This window comes from Manis javanica, chromosome 14 (assembly GCF_040802235.1).
Source record: "Manis javanica isolate MJ-LG chromosome 14, MJ_LKY, whole genome shotgun sequence".
NCBI classification, from domain to species: domain Eukaryota; kingdom Metazoa; phylum Chordata; class Mammalia; order Pholidota; family Manidae; genus Manis; species Manis javanica.
In genome coordinates this window covers 7,072,319-7,092,947 of record NC_133169.1, presented here as the reverse complement: position 1 = coordinate 7,092,947, position 20,629 = coordinate 7,072,319, and the positions used below count along the sequence as shown (strand labels likewise).

At 39.9% G+C, this 20,629-nt stretch overlaps 1 protein-coding gene across 4 annotated transcripts in view; it reads right to left on the bottom strand.

Annotated features, from left to right (window-relative positions):
* The window catches only part of CD84 (CD84 molecule), a 29,041-nt gene extending 14,126 nt beyond the window's left edge, over positions 1–14,915 (bottom strand). For all 4 annotated transcript variants that reach the window (XR_012125318.1, XR_012125319.1, XR_012125320.1 and 1 more), the window contains exons 1-2: positions 14,756–14,915; positions 2,576–2,923 (exon numbers count right to left, since the gene is read on the bottom strand). Coding sequence is in view for 1 of the 4 variants with exons in the window: in XM_017669756.3 (XP_017525245.1) it covers positions 2,576–2,923; positions 14,756–14,801 (394 nt within the window). In the remaining 3 variants the exon portion in view is untranslated. The remainder of the gene's footprint in view (positions 1–2,575; positions 2,924–14,755) is intronic.
* Positions 14,916–20,629: the final 5,714 nt, after the last annotated feature.

Here is a 20,629-nt window from a genome sequence, read left to right as displayed (position 1 = left end):
TTCATGTCTCTATGTCACCTTTTGGTAATTCTCCCAATATTGGACTTTTTCATTATTAGTATATTCTAGTGGTGATCCGCGGTCAGTGATTATGACTTGCTGACAGCTCAGGTGATGGTTAGCATTTTTAGCAATAAGGTACTTTTAAAAATTAAGGCATGAATATTGTTTTTAGACATAATGCTATTGCACACTTAATAGACTACAGTTTGGTATAAACATAACTTTCACATGCAGACAAAACAATTCATTTGATTTGCTCTGTTTGTAACATTCCCTTTCTTGAGGTGGTCTAGAACCAGACCTGTAACATCTCTGAGTATATCTATATTTACACCAAGAAATTGGAAATGCTACAAACTAGGGCTTGATTAAATGCTAAGACTTCGGAGTCTGGTATGTATCTCACACTTATGACACATCTCAATTTGGACTCACCACATTTCAAATACTCAAGAACCACATGTAGCTAGTGGCTACCGTTATTGGACAAGGCAGTTAAAGACCAGTGCTTCTTGAACTTCAACACATATAGGAAGAGTCCCTGGGGGTGTTAAGACACAGATTCCTGGGCTTCCCAAACAAAGGTAAGGGGTGAGACCTGGGGATTTGAATTCCAGCAAAATCCTAGGTGACACTGATGCCACCAGACACTTTGAACAGCATTGCCTGCTGCACCTTGCACATCTCCCAGGGAACCATGGCAGTTTCCGTGATGATAGTTTTAATATTTTACCTTTTGCAATCACTTTGCATTAGCTACTAGAGAAGTCCAAATTAAAACCCAAAAGAGATAAAACTGTTTACCCACCAGAATGGCCAAAATGAAAAATAATGATAACACTAAATGCTGGTGAGGATGTGGAGAAGAATTGGATCACTCACCCATCATTGGTGGGAATATGAAACAATCTGGCAATTCTTTGAAAAGTAAAAATGACTCTTAAAAGTTCTGGAGAGAGCTACCAAGCCATGGAAAGACAAGGAGGAAACTTAAATGTGTATTATTAAGTAAAAAAAGCCAAACTGAAAAGGTTACATACTCTGTGAGTGCAACTACATGACATTCTGAAAAGGCAAAAACAGTAAAAAGATCAGTGGCTGCCAAAGGTTGTGGGGAGGAAGGGCTGAATAAGCAGAGCACAGAAGATTTTTAGGGCAGTAAAACTATTCTGTATGATACATGTAATGTTAGATACACGTCATTATTTATTTGTGAAAACCCACAGAATGTACAATACAGTGAGTGAGCCCTAAGTTAAGCTATGGACTTTGGGGGACAATGATGCATCAGTGTACGTGATCAACTGTCACAAAGGCCCCACTTTGGTGGGGGATGTTGAGAATGGAGGAGGTCATATGTGTGTGGGGGCAGGGCACATCTGGGGACTCCCTGTACTTTCTACTCAAGTTTTCTATGAACCTTAACATGCTCTAAAAGTAGAATCTGTTTAAAAGGAAAAAAATGTCCTGGAGATGGATAATGGTGCTGGTTATTCAACAATGTGAACGTGCTTAATGCCACTGAACTGTACACTTAAAAATGGTTAAAATGATACATATATTTTATCACAATAAAATATTGTTAAAAGAATAATAAAAAAATGAATTTTACCTTCTGATTTCATCCTTGGGCATTCAAAAACTTCTTTCCTGAAGAAACTTGTACCCAATGTTCAGAGTAGCATTATCTATAATAGCCCCAAACTGGAACCAACTAAAATACTCCTCAAAAAGTGAACAGTCAAACAAACCAGTATATGTAAGCCATGGAATAGTATACTGCAGTAAAAAGGTATAGACTCTTGAGACTTGCAATAATTAGGATGACTCTCAAATAAATCACACTTTAACATTTGTGAAATAATATAATTGCAGGTACGAAAAATGGATTAATGTCTTCTGGGAGTTTGGGAGGGGAAAAGAAGGGTGTAAGGGTGACTATAAAGGGATGAGGGATCCTTGCTGTGATGACAGTTAAGTATTTTGATTGTGGTCGTGGTTACATGAAACTCCATATGTGAATACACTTTGCAGAGTTACACACATACACCTCAAGAAGTACCCTTATAACTGGTGAGATCTAAATCACCTCTGTAGATGGCACTGATGCCAGTTTCCTGGTCCTGGTATTGTACTACAGTTACATAAGCTGTTACCATTGGGAGAGGCTGGGGAAGTGTGCACAGAATCTCCCTGCATACTTCCTTACATCTTGTTATGTATCTGTAATTATTTAAATACTTAAATATACTTAAATATATTTTTAATGTTTTTCTGAAAAAGTTCTTTGTATACATTATCTCACTGGATCTTCATGATAACTATGGGATGTGAATAGTATGATTATTCACATTTTACTGAAAAGCAAAACAAGCTCCATGGGACAAACTGTTGGTGAAAAATTGCATAGCTAACAAGTGAAACCACATCCTCTTTATAAGTACTAATATATTTATGTAAGTGTTCATAGGTAGAAAAAGATTTAGGGAACCTGATTGCTAGAATTATAGGTGCTCTTTAGATAGCAAATTTGCAAAACAAAAAGTAAGCCCCCCATCTTCCCACAACTTACGATAGACTTGGAGGTTATAGCACCTGGTGATGGTGGCAATCTTTTCAGAGGTCTTTATATTTATGTCAGCTTTGTAGATCCCTGCATCTTCCAGCCTCAGACGGCTGATCTCCAGGTTGTAGCTCTGACCTGAGACATTTACTCGTTTATAGTAATTTTGGTGGGTCACAGTAATCTTGGCTGCTGTCTCTGCATCTCCTGGTACTACAAAAGCAACAGATGTTCCAGAATTCCAAGCGATGCTCACAACTTGCTGTGATTCTTGGATATTTAAGGGGAAAGTAATTGACTCTCCCAGAATCCCATTCACCATGAGGATGTTTGTGTCACTTGCGACTGCTTCCAGACCTGAGGACATAAATAGAAAACTGTAGCCATTTGACTGTTGCATCTCTTAGAGTTCCCTGTCTCCCCAGGCCTGAGGAAATGCCATGGATGCAGCAAATTCAGTTTCTTCAGGATTTTTTTTTTTTTTTGCATTCTACTGTGGGGATATGTAATATGCTGTGATGGCTAAATTATCTGAACAGTTCTCATTCAAACCCTAAGTTTCCCAGTGAATTTCAAGTGATCCACTTCATTAAAAACAAGTTCATCTAGATTAATAGACTCTGAGAGCTAGAAGGGATTTGAGAGACAAAGACCAAAAATCTCTATGAGGTCCTAGATATTAGCTGTCTTTCTTTCCAAAGAGCATATTGGCAAGTGGCAGAAAAGTTGGGACAGGAGCCTGGGATGGTTACTGTGGTCTTTGCAAACAGAAAGTTGCATTTATGCCTCTATTCCTGGGAGATATAGGCATTGAGTACTGTAGAGGCTCTGGAGTAAATTTTTCCCAATTTGGTGATTTTGGAGGATCTTTCTTGTTCACTGCTAAATCTCTAGTCTCTAGAAGAGGACATAACACATGGTGGGTGCTGAGTAAATATTTGTGGAATTGATAAAGGAAACCCATGTGTTGCCTAGAATCTCTTGAAACAATTTCTGATACAAGCAAAGTTCACTTATTCATTCATACATTTATGAATGAATGTATGTATTTATTCAAGGTCAGCTTTGTCCTATGGCAGGTATTTATTAATTTAATTTATAACACAAATGGTTGCTGAGCTTTTATTCTCTTAAGCATAATGAAAGGAGCTAGTAAGTAAAGATAGATAGAGTCCCTGCTCTGGAACTTAGTTAAAAGAAAAGACCAATATTGGTCAGATAACCACAAGCAGTGAGATACAAAATTTTTAAGTATTATGGTGCTTTGAGAGAGAAGAGCAAAGGGGATTTGATCTGTTCTGGGGACCCAGGAACACTTTACAATAAAAGCTGGTTTCCTTTAGGTGTTATGTTTTTCTTCCTCTTCTTCTTTCATTACTCTTGTTATTCTCCCCAAACTCTACTTAGTGAGAAATAGTTTTTGGAGCCAGCATGGATGATATTCCAACTATTTAACCAACAGACACAGGCACTGACGAATCAGAAAAGGCCTCACACATAAACAACAATCAGACCTCTTCCTTGAGTCCTGATGGCATGGAAGCCCCAGAGAGAAGGACAGCAGTGGGTCCAGACTGACCCTGAGGTTTACCCAGGGCTTGGCATAAAAAGAGCAAGAATACAGGACATTGAATGCAAGTCATTTAGAAGTGTCAGAAAAGCAAAGGGATTTCTGAATCGAATGGTGTCTCACTGTCACTACCCTTGTCTTTCAGCCCCGTAACTCCTGAAAGAGCCCAGGGACTGCTAATATGAACTTCTTTCCCTTCAGACCCACCAAGATTCTCCCTAGGGGGAATATCCCAGGCAAGACCTGACAACTGATTTGGGGTAGGCCGCGCACAGAAGGTGTAATGGTGCCCTCTGAAGCAGGGGGGAGAGTAAGAACCCTTGTCTACAAACATTTATTCAATGCTAAGTGCCAGATGCTGTGTTAGGGACCAGGGGTGAATAGCCCAGAGAATGAGACAGTTGTGTGTACAAGTGACAAGGCAAAGTGAGAGTCTAAACGCTAAGAGCGAAAGGAACACACCACTGGGGGAACAGGAGAAACTAGGACCGCCTTTGGAGGCGGCAGTCATGGTTTACCACCACCCAGTTCCTTGAACAGGAATTCTCTCCAGACAGACTGTCTCCTTAGGCTGAGGGGATCTGGTAGAGAGGCATTTGGAGTGTGTGCCCTGGATGTCCCAAGCGTGGGCATGGGACCCGGGCTGTCCCAAAGAGCCTTCGGCTCAGAAGGACCCTGAACTTAGTTTACTGCTGCTGTGCCTCCTTGAAATTATTAATATCATTCAAACAAAGGGCCCTACAATTTCATGTTATACTGGGTTCCATGAATTATATAACTCGCCAAGTGCCCAATGTCCCATGTCTCTTAAGGCGTATTCTGAAGTCAGGCCCTAGGACCCGCTTGCATCCCACTCTGCAAATGTGCGTTAAATGCAAGGACAGGATGTGGGTTCCACAGGCTTGTAGTTCTGGTCTCCTCAAACCTCTAGAAAGTGTGTAGGCAGTTTGCTAAACTTGAGAATCTTCTTAGTGTTATACAATGGCACAGCCACAAAACGTTTGGCATGCGATAACCATTTTTGAAGAGTGTCATATTTCTCTTGGCAAGTCACTCAGGAAGTGACACTAGAGTATCAAAGGGGAATGGAGCAGTGGGGGCCGCAGATAAGCCAGCTGGGGAAGTCCTGCTGCTATTTTGCTGCTGTTTCTGTTGATGAGGACCCCAGCTCGCTGCAAAAAGCCACAGGCTGTGCAGAGGCATAAGAGGAAGATTCTGCCACTTTGAACACCTCAACTGTGGTCTGAGAGAGGCGGCTGCAAAACCATATCATGTAGCGGAAAGACAGCTGCAGACTTAGGTGCTAGAACTTCTACTTACAAGCTGAGCAACCTTAGGAAAGTCACAAAACCTTTCTGCGTGTTTGTTTCTTCATTCAGGGAATGGAAATAATAGCTATAAACCTGCCCTGGCTAATTCGGGATCAGCAAATCATATAATGTGAGTGGAAATGCTTTGTTAACCACCAAGGCTGAATAAATGTTATTTATTTCTGAAGCTGATAATGCTCATCGTAACAATATCATCATCATCTTAACAATTGGTACATGCCCTTTAGGGCTTCCCTAGGCCATCCCTGAAATGGCCTTGGTGACCCCAGGGCCGTAATGAAGGAAGTATAAAGAGCCATTACTAACGGCTTGTTCAAGTGAAGCCAAGAAGGACAGTTTTAGATACCATTCTACTTGGTGGCCTTAATTTTTCTCTTAAAGACTTCAGGTTTTAAAAAAGAAGCTCTGTTATCAACCAAACCTGATATTTATTTTTCTAGGTGCTGTAGGGACTTAAACCTTATATTAGTGTTAGAAGGGACCTTAGAAAAACTCAATCTCGGAGCGACCTTGTGGCACAAAGGTGTTCTGAGGACTTGTCGTGAAATGCACTATGCCAGTCTATGACCAGGAGAACCCTCTGGTGGCCAACCCCCTACCACCAACCCCCCCTCCCCTTTTTTTTTTTTTAGGAATTTCACATCTGGTTATGGAAATAAGACACACATACACATAACTCTCCTTTGCAAAATGAGGTAGTCAATAATAAATTCAAGCGAATGATAGAGACTGTAATTGCAGTAAGAATTCAAAGAAGGGAGTGGTCACTTTAAGCTGTAGTGGTCAGAAAAAAACTTAGACAAAGTAGAATTTGAGAACCTTGAAGAGAGAGTTGAAGTTTACTGGACAGAAAGTAAGGATGGGTGTCTCAGGTCCTTGTGTCTTGACTAGAAGTTTAGAAGTGGGAGAATGTGTGATATAGGTTGAATGAGTATAGATTTGTGTAAGAGAGTAGAGAGAAATGAGGCTGGAGGTGTAAATAAGGTTTGATTTTGGACAGCCTTGGGTTTGAGGTCTATACCACAGGCAAAGGGGAACTATTACAGTTTCTGAGGATGAAGATTAAAATGATGGTTTGGGAATCATAGTAATGCAGTAATGATGTAGAAGAAGGTAAAATAAGAGAAAAAGGGCTTGAGAGACCATTTCAGATACTATTATAGCCATCCGGGCATGAACCAGAGGATGACAGAGAGAATGAAAGGAAGGGCTTGATTGAGAGCGTGCAAAGAAATGCAAGGATGAAGGAGGCATCAGATAGAATTCAGTTGTTCAGTATGTTTTGAGTTCCTAATTTGTGCCCGGCTTCCTCCTAGCTTAGTTTGGTGAGATGACTGAGCGTTGCATATGACTCCTATGTCTCTAAGAAGAGGGCACTTTGCTTGCATCATCTCTTCCCTGCTTCTTGCAGGCTGGAATGCCGTGACAGCGGGTCTCAGACAGTTGGGATCAAGAAGAGGGGACCAAGTACTGAGGGTGGAGCAGGAATATTGAAAAAATGTGGATCTCTGGTGACCTCATGAACTATTCTAGCAGTGGAACTGCCAACTCCAGACTTTCTACATGAGCAGGAAATAAATTGCTCTCTTCTTTTCAAGTTCCTGTCCCTTGCTATTAAACTGAAGCCCAAGTGGTTTAGGAATCGTTCACAGAGAGGAGGTGACTGGAGGAGAGGAAGACCTTAAGGAGAGGAAGGCCGAAGTCCAAGGCTGAGCCTTGTGAACAGCGCTCATGGTCGTAGAAAACGCACTGTCGAAAGAAACCAAACAGACCAAGGGGCAAGAGAGACCAACGGTGGGCAATATCATGGAACCAAGAGGAGAAAGAGTCTCAAGAAGGGGACTGTCACAGATGTCTAATGGTTCACAGTATATAAAGACTGAAAATGGACCCTAAAGCTGTCTGTTAGGAGGTTACTGATGGCCTTTGAGAATATAGTACAAGTAAGATGATTCAAATACAGGCCAGAGTGTAGAGGATTGAGGGTAGAATACATGGTAAGGAAGCAGACACTTAACAGTGAAAGAAAGGTGGTAAAATAGGGCAGTAACTAAAGAATTGAATAAAACTAATTTATTTGATTTTTTTCAAATAGAAGAGATTGCCAACATACATATGGACAATTAATTCATGACAAAAGAGCCAAGAACAGACAATGGGGAAAGGAGAGTTTCTTCAACAAATGGTGTCAGAAAAACTGGACAGCCACTTTCAAAAGAATGAAACTAGATCACTCTCTGACACCATACACAAGAATCAACTCACAAGAGATTAATGACTTAAATGTAAGAGTGAAACCACAAAATTCCTAGAAGAAAACTTGAGCACCAAGCTCCCAGCACAATTGAGGATACACAGACCGCTGATGCCGGTCGTGGAACAAGATATGGAAAGGAAATGGTGGGCAGTGGAAGATACGGGGTTTCAGGCACAGCAGGGTTGTGCCTTTATCTGAAGTGGAAGGGAAAAAGGAAAGGATGAGTGAAAGCATCAAGTCTGAGTGATATGTTTGTGGATCTGATGCCAAATCGGATTACATCAAACTAAAAGGCTTCTGCACAGCCAAGGAAACCATGATAAAAATGAAAAGGCAACCCACTGAATGGAAGGCGGTATTTGCAAATGGATGGAGAAAGACAAATACCGTATGATGTCGCTCATGTGGAATATAAAAAAACAACCAAATGAAAAAATAAAACAATACAAAACAAGCTCGTAGAGCACAATTGATGGTTAACAAAGGGGAAGGTAATTGGAAGGTGGATGAAATGGGTGGAGGGGGTTCATTGTATGGTGAGGGATGATAACTACACTTTTGGTGGCAATCGCTTTGTAGTGTATACAGATGTAAAATTATAATGTACACATGAAACATAATGATCTTATCTACCAATTTTATCTCGATAAAAAAAAAGAAGAAATTTGCGGGGGAGGAGTTACAGATGGAGATTTCCTGAGCAGCCCTGCTCTGGGTTAGATGTTCTGCTCCTGGGCTCTGTGCAGCCCTGCACTTCTCTCGCATAGTACTTGCCACATTTTGTGGTATTCGTGAATCCACGTGTTTATTTCTGGACACTGTGAATGACTTGAGTCCAGGGATGTTGCCTTCAGGTCTCAGACCCATCACAGTCCAGGATACACAGACCACTAATGCTTGTCATGGAATAAGATACAGAAAGGAAATGGTAGGCAGTGGAGGACACAGGATTTCAGCCAGAGAAGGGCTCTGCCTTTATCTGAAGTGGAAGGGGAAAAGGAGAGGGTGAATGAATGGATAAGGGCATTTTGAGGCATTGTCGGGAGTGGGGATGGGAGAATGGTAAGGTGGAGGGAACACAGGTTTGAGCCAGTGGGCCTGTGTTGAAGTTCAATTCCTGACACTTACTGAGGCCCTTATCTTACTTTACTACAAGATAGGATATAATAATACCTGCTTCATAGAATTGTTATGAGGGCACACAGAAGGTGCTTAATACATAGTGGACATTTTGGAGTAGAGAGGATAGAAGAGAAGACATTCATGCTTGATGGCCTTCATCTCTTCAGTAATGTAGGAAGTGAGACTATTTTTCTAAGAGCAAAGAGGAAGGGTGAGACTAGTTAGCTCAGTATAAAGATTAGGACTAGCTAGTATAAAGATTAGGGGCAGAGGTTTTGAATCCAGGTATATTTGAACCTGTGTCTTCTTGAGAAAATTATTGAATTCTCTGATCATTAGATTTCTCACCTCTAAAATGTGGATAATTATTAAATGCAAGTATGTAGATAAAGCACTTAGCACAACGCCTGGCATATATAAATGGTAGTTGCTATTATTATTTTGATGAATGTAAAAATTTTGAGGAAATGCTACTGTAATGGATACCCTAGAGAATCCAGAAGAGATTTATTAAGGTTACGGAGGGGCTGCTGGGCAGCCTTGGGAGCTCAGTGAAAAAGAGGTGACTCGAATTTATAACATCTCCCAGTGAGTGCAATTTCTTGATTTCCATATGCCAGACCACAGAGGGGAAAGGGTAGCAGAAAGGCAATACTTCTAGAGAAGCAAAGGCAAGAAAAGGCTGGAACTCTGGGGTGTTAATTTGGGCAGAAAAACATGTTCGCTGTAATAACCCCTAGGTAGCTATGGTGAGGAGGAAATCCGCAGGCAGGATGATGACACCAGCTTGGACAAAGAGCACTGCGGGTAGGCTGTTCCACAGAGGTAGGCGCCCCCTCCTGGCAGGGGAGCTGGGCACCTTTCCCAGGCTACTATATCTTTCTGTGTATGAGGTGGTAGCTCCTGTTCCCCTGGGTGAACCCAGGTGTATGTGCGGACTTTACAATGTACTCTTCGTGATAAAGTAGCTGCCAGAAACCGCCGACTGGATGAAGGCAATAAAGCTAGGAGAAAAAGAAAGGCATCTGGGGAATAAACAGGATCAGAAACTTCATCTGGGTTAGAAATATTGATGGGGTAGGATTGCTAGAGGGAAACTCCTGAGAACTGAGCAAGAAAAACTTGCTAAAGAAGAGTTGGGTGGACCCCAAAGAGATTTTGAGATATCAAACATTGACGACAATAGAGAGGGCAGTTTGACCTAAAACCTCACAGTTCTTAGAGGACCAAAGGTGGTGCACACCTGCAATTTGGGGGGCCTCCTTCTGTTTACTCTGCCATCATCTGTAGGCCCTGCCTGCGCTGGCCACTGCCTCCTCACTCATTCCATCCCCACTGGCTTCCTCCCTGCTCAAACGGGCCGGGACCTCTTAGCGATTCTGTGCTTGCTGTCCTCTCGTGTGACAGCCCTTGTCAGCCTTCCCTCTCTGTGAAACTCTACCCCGGGGTCATCTCATCACAGAGAGCTTTCCTGATCATCTCTCCCCACCACTGTCTATTGCCTTACTTTATTTTTCTTCGTGACAGTTACCACTGCTAAAGCCTTGTATGTGCACTGTTCTTTATTGTCTTCCCCTCCCCGGCCCCCACTAGAATGTAATTGCCCAGATGGCAGAGTCTTGGTCTATTCTGGTCGCTACCATTTCCCTAACAACTAGTGGATGATTATTAAATGTTTGTTGGCAGAATGAATGTGTTTTTGGCTACTGACCCAATTATCCTCTTTCCAGCAATAAGAAGCAAGAGCTGGAATGTTGGAGAATGTCACCATGCAGCTATTGATGAAGGTGGAAGTGAGGACAACTGCACTGTAGCTTAACAGCGACCCAAACCCCCTTTCTTCATCGGGATCCTGCAAGTAAGCACTTCTCATTTTCCCTTTGGCCCTAGCCAACCGCCCCCTCCTTTGCAGCCCAGATCCAGAAGTGGGGGGGAACCTCCGTGAACATTGCAGGCCTGGCAGGACAACCAGACGTAGCTGCACCTTGTGGCACCCAAAGAGAGCTGGTTAGAGCCATTCAGGCTGAGTGAGGGGAAGTAGAGGGCAAAGAGGAAACAAAAGGCTGAGCCGCCAGAAGTTTGTGCCATTCTCCATGAGAATGGAAAGCCCTTGGTCATGAGGTCTTGGGAAAAGAACCTACCACCCCATAAAATAGTAAACAATTTTATGCTGGATTTTTTACTTTACATCATCTTTATTGAGATTTAGGTTGACTTGAATCAACTTCTTCAAAACAAACAAAACCAAATATAAAAATTATCAAAACAGAGATGGGATCCTGGCCAAATTGTTTCATCACCCCTCCCCTGTAGTAGCATATAGACAGAAATTGAGTATAATGGAGAAAACAGGGGTGCATACCTCCCCAAACATCAGTCCCCCAACAGATTGTTCATCCTCCTGCTTTTCCATCTTCCACATAGATGAGGCTAGTTACCCCAAAACTCACAGATTCATCCCTCTCTAGGGTTCAAGACAAGAAGGGTTTGATTCAGGAAATACTTCAGTAGCCTGAGCGGCCCAGCACTGACCTCAGCTCCTGTTGTGAGGTGCTCCAGCTGCTTTGTCCCTCACCACATTTATCTCTGGGGCTGCCTTTGCAGATGGGGCTGAAGAGGAAGGTCTTTACTCCCTCTTTCTGGAGCCCAGAGTTGTCACGGAGACGCAGCTTCCCACCCTCTATTTGGAAACTGCATTTTTGAGCTCATGTCCTGATATGCATTTTTCCCCATACATAATATATTTTTCTACTTCTGTAACTGGGCTTTCACTTTTCAGCCATCTCTGAGTGTCTGGTAATATTCTGCTCAAATCTTTTTCCAGAATGGAGGCTTTACCTGCATCTTGAAGGCCTCTCTCTGCAAGGACTTTGGATCAGTGGCAGACTGGCCCTCGCTAGGACTCCTCTCCAGGTATGAATACCGTTTCTAATCCCAGGATACTGGACCCTTGTGTGTTTTGAATAAGCTAATTTGTCAACCCAAATCATACTGACATGCGTGATATTTGAATCATGTCTGATATGCCTGGATATTCTGCCTTGCTGGCCTGCATAAACTTCTGTTACAGCCAAAGACCTGCCCACCAGCCCCCACCCTCCCTGAGAAGTGCAGAGACAGGCCCAGTCTATGTCTGAATAATCCTGTCTTTCTGGACAAATCTCAAAATGTGATGATGGTCAATAGGAGGGACAGTATTTTATTCCACTTCAGTGTCAAAGTAGATAATGGCAGCACAGTTTGTGGGCTAAGTTTGAAACACTATAATTCAAATCCTGCTTCCTCCTCTTTTTTGGCAAAGTGACCTCTAGTTTTCTGTTTCTACACTGTCATCTGTAAGATTGGGGTATTAATAGTACCCATCTCATGGGGTGTTGTGAGGATCAAACAAAATAATAAATGTGGACTACGGAGAGTAATGCCAGGCATGTAGTGATTGCTCCATAATGTTTAGTTATTGCTGTGATTGATGAGGGGCAGGAGAAGGGAACAAGGGGGAGGGACTGAAGAAATGAAGCAAGAAAGGTGTGGAGTCATGAGTGTGAGAGACAGCAGGCGGTGGAAAATAGGCGTGGAAAAAGTGGTGGGCTCTTCTGTCTTCTACCTTGTCAGGCAGGTGGCTGGTAGGGTTCTTGGAGGGCTGATCAGAGTCACCAAGTTCACACGTCATGATGGGAACATTGGGATCAGAGCATGAGACTGTGAGTCTTGGTCCTTAGAGAAAACTTTTCCAACATGGAAAACTCACGAGTTTGTATACTAAGACTTCTCTTATTTCAGTGACTTCAAGGGAAAATGGGGGTTTCTAACTTCCTTTCTCCACTGCTGCTTCAACAGCTCTGAATTTCAGGGCAGTGCACAAAATCCATAAGTCCAGTGCTGAATACAAAGGACCACCTTCACCAAGAGTAGCAACAGGAAGAATTTAGGGTGTATTTTTACACTCAGGAAATGTCTGTGGAATAATATTTAAGAGGCATATACTCCATGTAGCAAAGGCAAATAGTACATTAAAGTACTTCTTGTTTTACTCCTATAAAAACAAGCCCCCACCTCTGATTTCATGGACTCTGACAAACTGAGTGTCTCACCCCCGGTTTCTTCTTTCAGAACCCCAACAGTCCACGCATAAGCTCAAAGCCCTACCGCCTTTCCTTCTGCTCATGCTCCGTGGGTCATCCCAGAGGAGTCCTGCCCAGGGTCTCTGTGTAATATAGCCCCGGCCCTTCCTAATACTACATGAGAAACAAGTGGGAAAAACAACATCATTAGCTAATGTTTGTTAAGCACTTACTGTATTTAGGTATTGTGCCACGTGTTGTATGTGAGTTATAATTTTGATTCTCAAAACAATCCTATTGTTCAAATAGTTTCCCCATTTTGAAGTTAAAATAACAGAGCGAATTTATACAACTTCTCCAAAGTCACAAAGTTAATGAACCAATGATTCACTTCCAGCTAATCTGATGACTTTGATTTCAGTTTCAGTACATAAAGCACTTGCATCATAAGAGCTGATTTTTATCTTAGCATATGTTAGCTCTTTTAAGAGCGTCAGGACTTGAAAACTTAATGAATGAGGAGGTCAGAAAGAGCTATAGCCTTGGGGTCAGAAGCACCCATGTCCCTCTCCAGCTCTACCAATTTCAGGTTGTGAAACTGATGGTGAATTGTCTAACCTGACTCTTAGCTTATACATTTTTTTGCATAATGGGATTAATAATATCTCATATTTCATTGGTTTTAGTATGGATCACACAAGGCATAAAATTACAGAATGCTTTGCAAATTAAATGTTATCAAATGCCACCCTGGTCAGCCCTTCTCTGGAAGATCAGGGGCACCCCTAGGTTTCCATTCAGGTTCTATCCAACTTTTTTTCCCATCTACTTGCATTTGCTGTCTGCCTTGTCAGGGTGACTAGCATAGGCTCCAAAAACTTGGCTGCCTTGTGATTTGAATATCCATGAAGCTCAAATTAAAAGAGCCACAGCTTTAAATGGTCAAGGGAACCAGAGACCAAGGTGTATTGATTCTATCTTCAAGGGAAATCTTAACCCACTAGATTCACTGTGTTCTAGCTCATGCCAGAAATTTGCTAATGCACTTTCAGAGCTGATAAGAGGTTTAGAAATGCCAAACATAGTCAGTTTTTATATAAACAAGGCATTTGTTTGGATTTAGTGAGATAATACATGCAATGACAAAACACTTCCCGGTGCTATGTTAATATAATGTTACATAGTTTTTGTTGTACTAACATCAACCAAGATTCATTCATCCTTTTTAGTCAGTTTACTGTTAAGTCATAAGTAAGAAAACACAGAGTTTTTATTTCAAGATCTCCATTTCTTTTTTGAGAACTAACTTATTTGTAAAACAGGGATAACAATCTCTTTCCCATTTATCTAGGAGTTTTGGGGGGATAGAAGCAGAGTAATAGCTCTGACTGTGCTTTGAATGTAAAAGGGATGAAGTTTTTACATTAACTATAGTCATGCATCACTCTAATTTGATAGATCAATGAGATATAACTGGGGAGGGCATGTCTGTTAAAAACTGTGTAACGCATCCAAATGCCAAAAAGAAATTGCTTTTAAGTTATTCAAGATTTTGAATTATCTATCCTTTTGCTGGGTTTTCTGAGTGGGCTGCCATGTGCTCCCTCTTTGGAGCAGAAGGTCTTATCTCAGACCTTTGGAGATGGCACAGATGGAATTCAGAAATATAAAACCCAAGCTGAAAGTCAAGCTTGGATCTTAAGTCTCTCCCCAGCCAGCTGGTTCCCTTTGGAGACCCAGGCTGTTTCTGTTAACACAGACTGAACAGGCACTTCAATGTCTTCCTTAAGAGCAATTTCTAAAACTTATCAGAAAACTCTGAGGGGATCAGGAATGGTCCGAACTCACAGGTTTGCAGGCAAAGGAGCAGGATCCATAGGTAATGCCGAGCCATCTTCCTCCAGGGTTTAATCTTCTGTGGACAAGAATGGCAATATTCTAACAGTGAGTTTCACTTGAGTTTTCTTGCTCCCTTTTATAGCCACGTTTAAGGAAGGAAGTGTGAGTTAACGGATTTTGGAAACATTGACAGTTTCTTTTCTGTTAGATAACATAAAGTGCCTAGCATTAATTAATCATTTATTCAATAAATACTTATTGAATGCCTACTATGTGCTGGGAAGTATTCTGGGCACTGGTGAGATAAAAAGCAACAAAGCAATTGACCTCTCTCCTTTCATAGAGCTTATATTCCTGTTGGGCAGACCAACACCTAAACAGGCAATTCCAAGGTAGTGTGGTAAGTGTTGCAATAGAGAAAATAGGGAGCCACTGAGGAAGCAGTGGGGGTCTCTAACCCAGGCTAGGAGAGTGTGGAGAAGGGTTTCTGAAGGAACTACCAACAAGCTGAGACGCAGCTGATAAGTAATCAGCGTTAGTAGGTGAAAGGTTGTGGGGGATGGGGACTAGGAAGTATTGATGTGCTACCTTAAATGGTAGCAACTAATGTTACGTAATTATAGTTAGATATGATAATATATAATAGAATTACATATAGTCTACTACATATAGTTATAAAATTATTTATATTGTATAACACATCATATAGAATATATACTTTATATATTATATATAATAGGCATATAAATAAATAGCATATTATATATAATTCTATTGGTTATATAAATTATATATTATGCATATAATATCTGATATAATTATATTATGATTGAGCTAGATGTAGCACAGGACTGTTCTCTTAATAGAGCCCACCGATAGGAAGAATAACTAGGGCTTTTGTATGTGTGGGGGGCTTTAGGAAGTGGGATGGAAATAAATACGTGGGTGCAGAAGCCAAACAATTTAAACTTGAACCCAGCTGTCTTGGGGAATGCTGTGAAAGATGAGGACCCAGTCCCTGAGCCTTGGGGGAAGTAAGATTGTGTGTAGTTTTTCCCACTGAGAGGAGCTGTCAGCCAGCTAGCTCATTTCTCAGCAACCTGAGCCCCCAAAGTCATCCAGTGGACAACCCTGCACATTATTCTCCCCATGCATTTGTTCAGTATTGAATAGTTGAGTGCCTTTACGTAGACACAGTGACCTAGGCAGCTGTTTGGGACCAAAGAAGAACAGAGAGTAAAAATGAAATTTCCCAAATTCATTATTTCATTTCAGAAAGCAAAATCATATTGCATTCACATTTTTACCAAGCATGTCCTGGAGTATGTAATTACCACTTATGCAAAAATACACATCTATCATATATTAGTTGCACAGAGAAGGAAGAAAGAATAGGAAGCTGCCAAGAGCTGCTGAAAAGCTGGCTTTGTATCATCCTCCTTCCTTCTGCTTTCTTAGTAGGAGTGCCGATCTTCCCTTGCCATTTGAAACTCTTGCTTGGTCTCATGTCTATGTCTTTAGAAATCCCAGATTCGTATCCTACTTAAGGACTTACTTCATGTTGAGCCTGGACCCCTTTCTTCTCTGTCTTTCAGCCTTAGGCTGCCAGACAACTATTGTATTTTTATGGGGAAGTACTAGCTTTTGAGACTTCTTCTCTTGATATGATGTAGAAGGATATGAAAGTCCTTCTATTCCATGGTAACAAGAAAACCAAAATAGAAATCATACTTTTCTATAGGATATGCAATGAATGGTGCATGCAAAAAACCCTTGATAGACTGAATTCCAGAGAGAAACATGCCTTTTGTAGAAGAACAAAGAGCCAAATAGCTTGAGACCTGGGGAAGAATTCTGGTCTTGGGTACAGACCAATAGAAAAGAGAGCCTGATATGAACAGAGACTTTGAGAAGAAGGACAAATTAGGTGAAACTTAGGTGGCAGTATGGGCTGGCAAGACAGGCTGGAAACTGGAAGAGCCTCCAGTGCAAAATCAAATTGTTTTGCCCAATAATTCCAATAATCCCTATCCCCTCCAGAATTTTGCTGAGAAAGAGGTACTGAGACAGGACTAGGAAACAGAGACAAATTGTATGGTACCGCATAGTCCATAATAGTTGGATTATAGAATTTTAATGTGAAAGTAAACCAAAAATGCTGAAACTATTGCCAAATACTTACCACCCCAAACATTGGTAAGATCTAGAAGGCAATGGTGATGAAGGAAGTTGGGGGTTAGGCTAATTACAGGTGAATTCAATTTAATTAAAACTGAGGATCTATCCCAGTTCAATTTAATTCTAAGGGAAATGTTAATGATCAGCTTTGCACTAAAATTGCCAGGCAGAAGGAAGGGATTAGATTCCCAGGGAAATAAATAAAGCAAAGCAAAACAAAAAATATTACATTTGAATGTATGCTATTCTTGTTTTAAAGTCTTTTTATCTGATATCAGTATAGCTATTCCATAGCCTAACATATCATTTTCCATCCCTTCACATTCAGCCAGTGTGTGGCCTTCCAGCTAAAGTGATGTATATCAAATTACATAATGATAAATGGGTCAATCCAACAAGAGGATATAACATTTGTAAATATTTATGCACCCAACACAGGAGATCTAAATATAGAAACCAAATATTTACAAACCTAAAGGGAGAAATAGATAGCAATGTAATAATAGTAGAGGACTTAATATCCCACTTACATCAATAGAGAGATCACACAACAGATAAACAATAAAGAAACATCAACTTTAAATGACACATTAGATCAGAAGGACTTAACAGACATATACAGAACATTCTATCCAAAAACAACAGAATACACATACTGCTCAAGTTCACATGAAACGTTTTCTAGGACAGATCATATGTTAGGCCACAAAAGAAGTCTTAATAAATTTAAGAGGATTTAAATAACATTGAGCAGCTTTTCCACCCACAATGGTACCAAACTAGAAATTAATTACATGAAGAAGTCTGGAAAAGTCACAAATATGTGAAGATTAAACAACATACAATTGAGCAGCCAGTGGGTCAGAAAAGAAACCAAAAGAGAAATTTTAAAAATACTTTGAAATAATGAAAACTGAAATATAACATACCGAAATTTGTGGCATGCATCAAAAGCAGTTCCAATAGGGAAGTTGATAGTGATAAATGTTTACCTTAAAAAATAAAAGTCTCCAATAAGCTAATTAACTTTACACCTCAAGGAACCAGAAAAATAGGAACAAATGAGTCCAAAGTTAGTAGAAAAAAGGAAATAACAAAGACTAGAGCAGAAATAAATGATAGACTAAAAAGACAATAGAGAATATCAGTGAAACTAGGGGCTTGTTCTTTGAAAAGATAAACAAAAATTATGAGACTTTGGCTAGACTCACAAGAAAAAAGGACTAAAATAGAATCAGCAATGACAGAGATGTTACAGTTGATACCACAGAAATACAAAGGATCATAAGGGACAACTATGAACAATTATGTCAAAGTACAACCTACCTAGACTGAATCATAATGAAATGGAAAATCTTAACAGACAAATTACTAGTAAGGAGATTAAACCAGTAATTTAAAAAACCTGCCAAGAAATAAAAGTATAGGACCAGACAGCCTCACTGGTGAATTCCACCAAATATTCAAAGAAGAATTAATAGTAATCCTCAAACTCTTCCAAAAAATAGAAGAGGATGAAACTTATTTTATGCAGCCAGCATTAGCCTGATGCCAAAACCAAAGATGTCACAAGAAAAGAAATTACAGGCCAATATCTTCAACAAACATAGATGCAAAACTTTTTTTACATAACAAAATATTAACAAGCCAAATTCAACAATACATTAAAAGAATTATATATCATGATCTCAAGTGGGACTTATTCCAAGAAAGAAGAATGGTTCAACACCCACAAATCAGTCAATGTGATATACATCATAAACAAATTGAATGGTAAAAATCATTATGATCATCTCAGTAGATGCAGAAAAAGCATTTGACAAAACCCAACATCCATTCATGATAAAAACTCAACAAAGTGGATATAGAGGGAATGCACTTCGATACAGTAAAGACAAGTGCTCAGCTAACATTGTACTCAACAGTGAAAAGCTGAAAACTTGTTCTCTAAATTCAGGAACAAGGAAAGGTTGCCCACTCTCACCACCCCCTTTCAACATAGTGATAGAAGTCCTAACCAGAGTAATTAGGCTTGAAAAATAAATGAAAAGCATCCAAATAGGAAAGAAAGAACTGAAACTGTTTACAGATGACATGATATCATACATACCCTAAAGAATCCACCAAAAAGTTGTTAGAAGTAATAAGTGACTTCTGCAAAGCGAATAAATGATTGAGCAAAAATTGATAATCAGTACACAAAAATATGTTGTGTTTCTTTATACCAGTAATGAAATATCAGAAAGAGAAATTAAGAAAAAATCCCATTTACCATTGTATCAAAAAGAATTAAATACCTCGGAATAAATTTGACCAAGGAGGTAAAAGACCTCTTTATTGAAACCAACAAGACATTCATGAAAGAAACTTAAGATACACAAATAAATGGTAAGATAGTCCATGTTCAAGGATTAGGAGAATCAATATTGTTAAAATGTCTATTCTACCCAAACCAATTTACAGGTTCAATGCAATCTTTATCAAAATTCCAATGGCATTTTTCACAGAAATAGAAAAAATAATCCTAAATTTTATATGGAATCACAAAAGACCTTGAACAGCCAAAGCAATCTTGAGAAAGAAGAACAAAGCTAGAAGCAACATGCCCCCTGATTTCAAACTATATTACAAAGCTATAGTAATTAATTATGGTACTGATATAAAAACAGACACATAGATCAATAGAACAGAACAAAGAGTCCATAAATAAACTCACACGTATATGGTCAGTTAAGTTATGACAAAGAGGCAAGAATATAGAATGGAGAAAGGATAGTTCTTCAATAACTGGTGCCGGGGAAACTGGATATTCATATGCAAAAGAATAGAAAGAACATTTATATTCTACTCTCTAAGCGAATTTCAATTATACAATACAGTGTCATCAACTATAGTCACCATGTTTTACATTAGCTCATCAGACTTTATTCATATTTTGGCTGAGAATTTACTGACATTTTTATGAACCTCTCCCAATTTCCCCTAGCATCCAGCCCCTAGAAACCACACTTATACGGTCTTTCTGCGAGTTTGACATTTTCTTTTAGATTCCACAATAAATGATATAATACAGTATTTGTGTTTCTGACTTTCCTCTGTTAGAATAATGTACTCAAGATCCATTCATATTGTCACAAATGGCAGAATTTCCTTCTTTCTCATGGTTGAAAAATATTCCTTTATTTATTTTACCACATCATTACCCATTCATCCAGTGATACACACGTAAGTTGTTTCCCTATTTTGGCTATTGTGGGTAATGCAGCAATGAACATGGTAAAGCAGATATCTCTTCAATATCCTGTTTTAATTTCTTCTGGATATCTACCCATAAGTGAGATTGCTGGATCATATGATAGTTCTATTTTTAATTTTTAAAGGAAACTTCATGTTGTTTTCTATTCCATAGTGGCTACACCAATTTATGTTCACACCACCAGTATACAACAATTCACTTTTCTCCGCATCCCTGCCAATACTTGTTATGTCTTGTCTTCTTTGTGACAGCCAGTCTAACAAGTGTGAGGTCGTATCTCATCATGGTTTTGTTTTGCATTTCCCTGATAATGATATTGAGAATCTTTTTACATACCTGTTGGCTATTTGTATGTCTTCTTTGGATAGATAACATGCCTGTTTTTTAAATCAGTTTGTTTGGGTTTCTTTTGTTTGCTATTGAGTTATGTAGATATTGCTATTGGACAT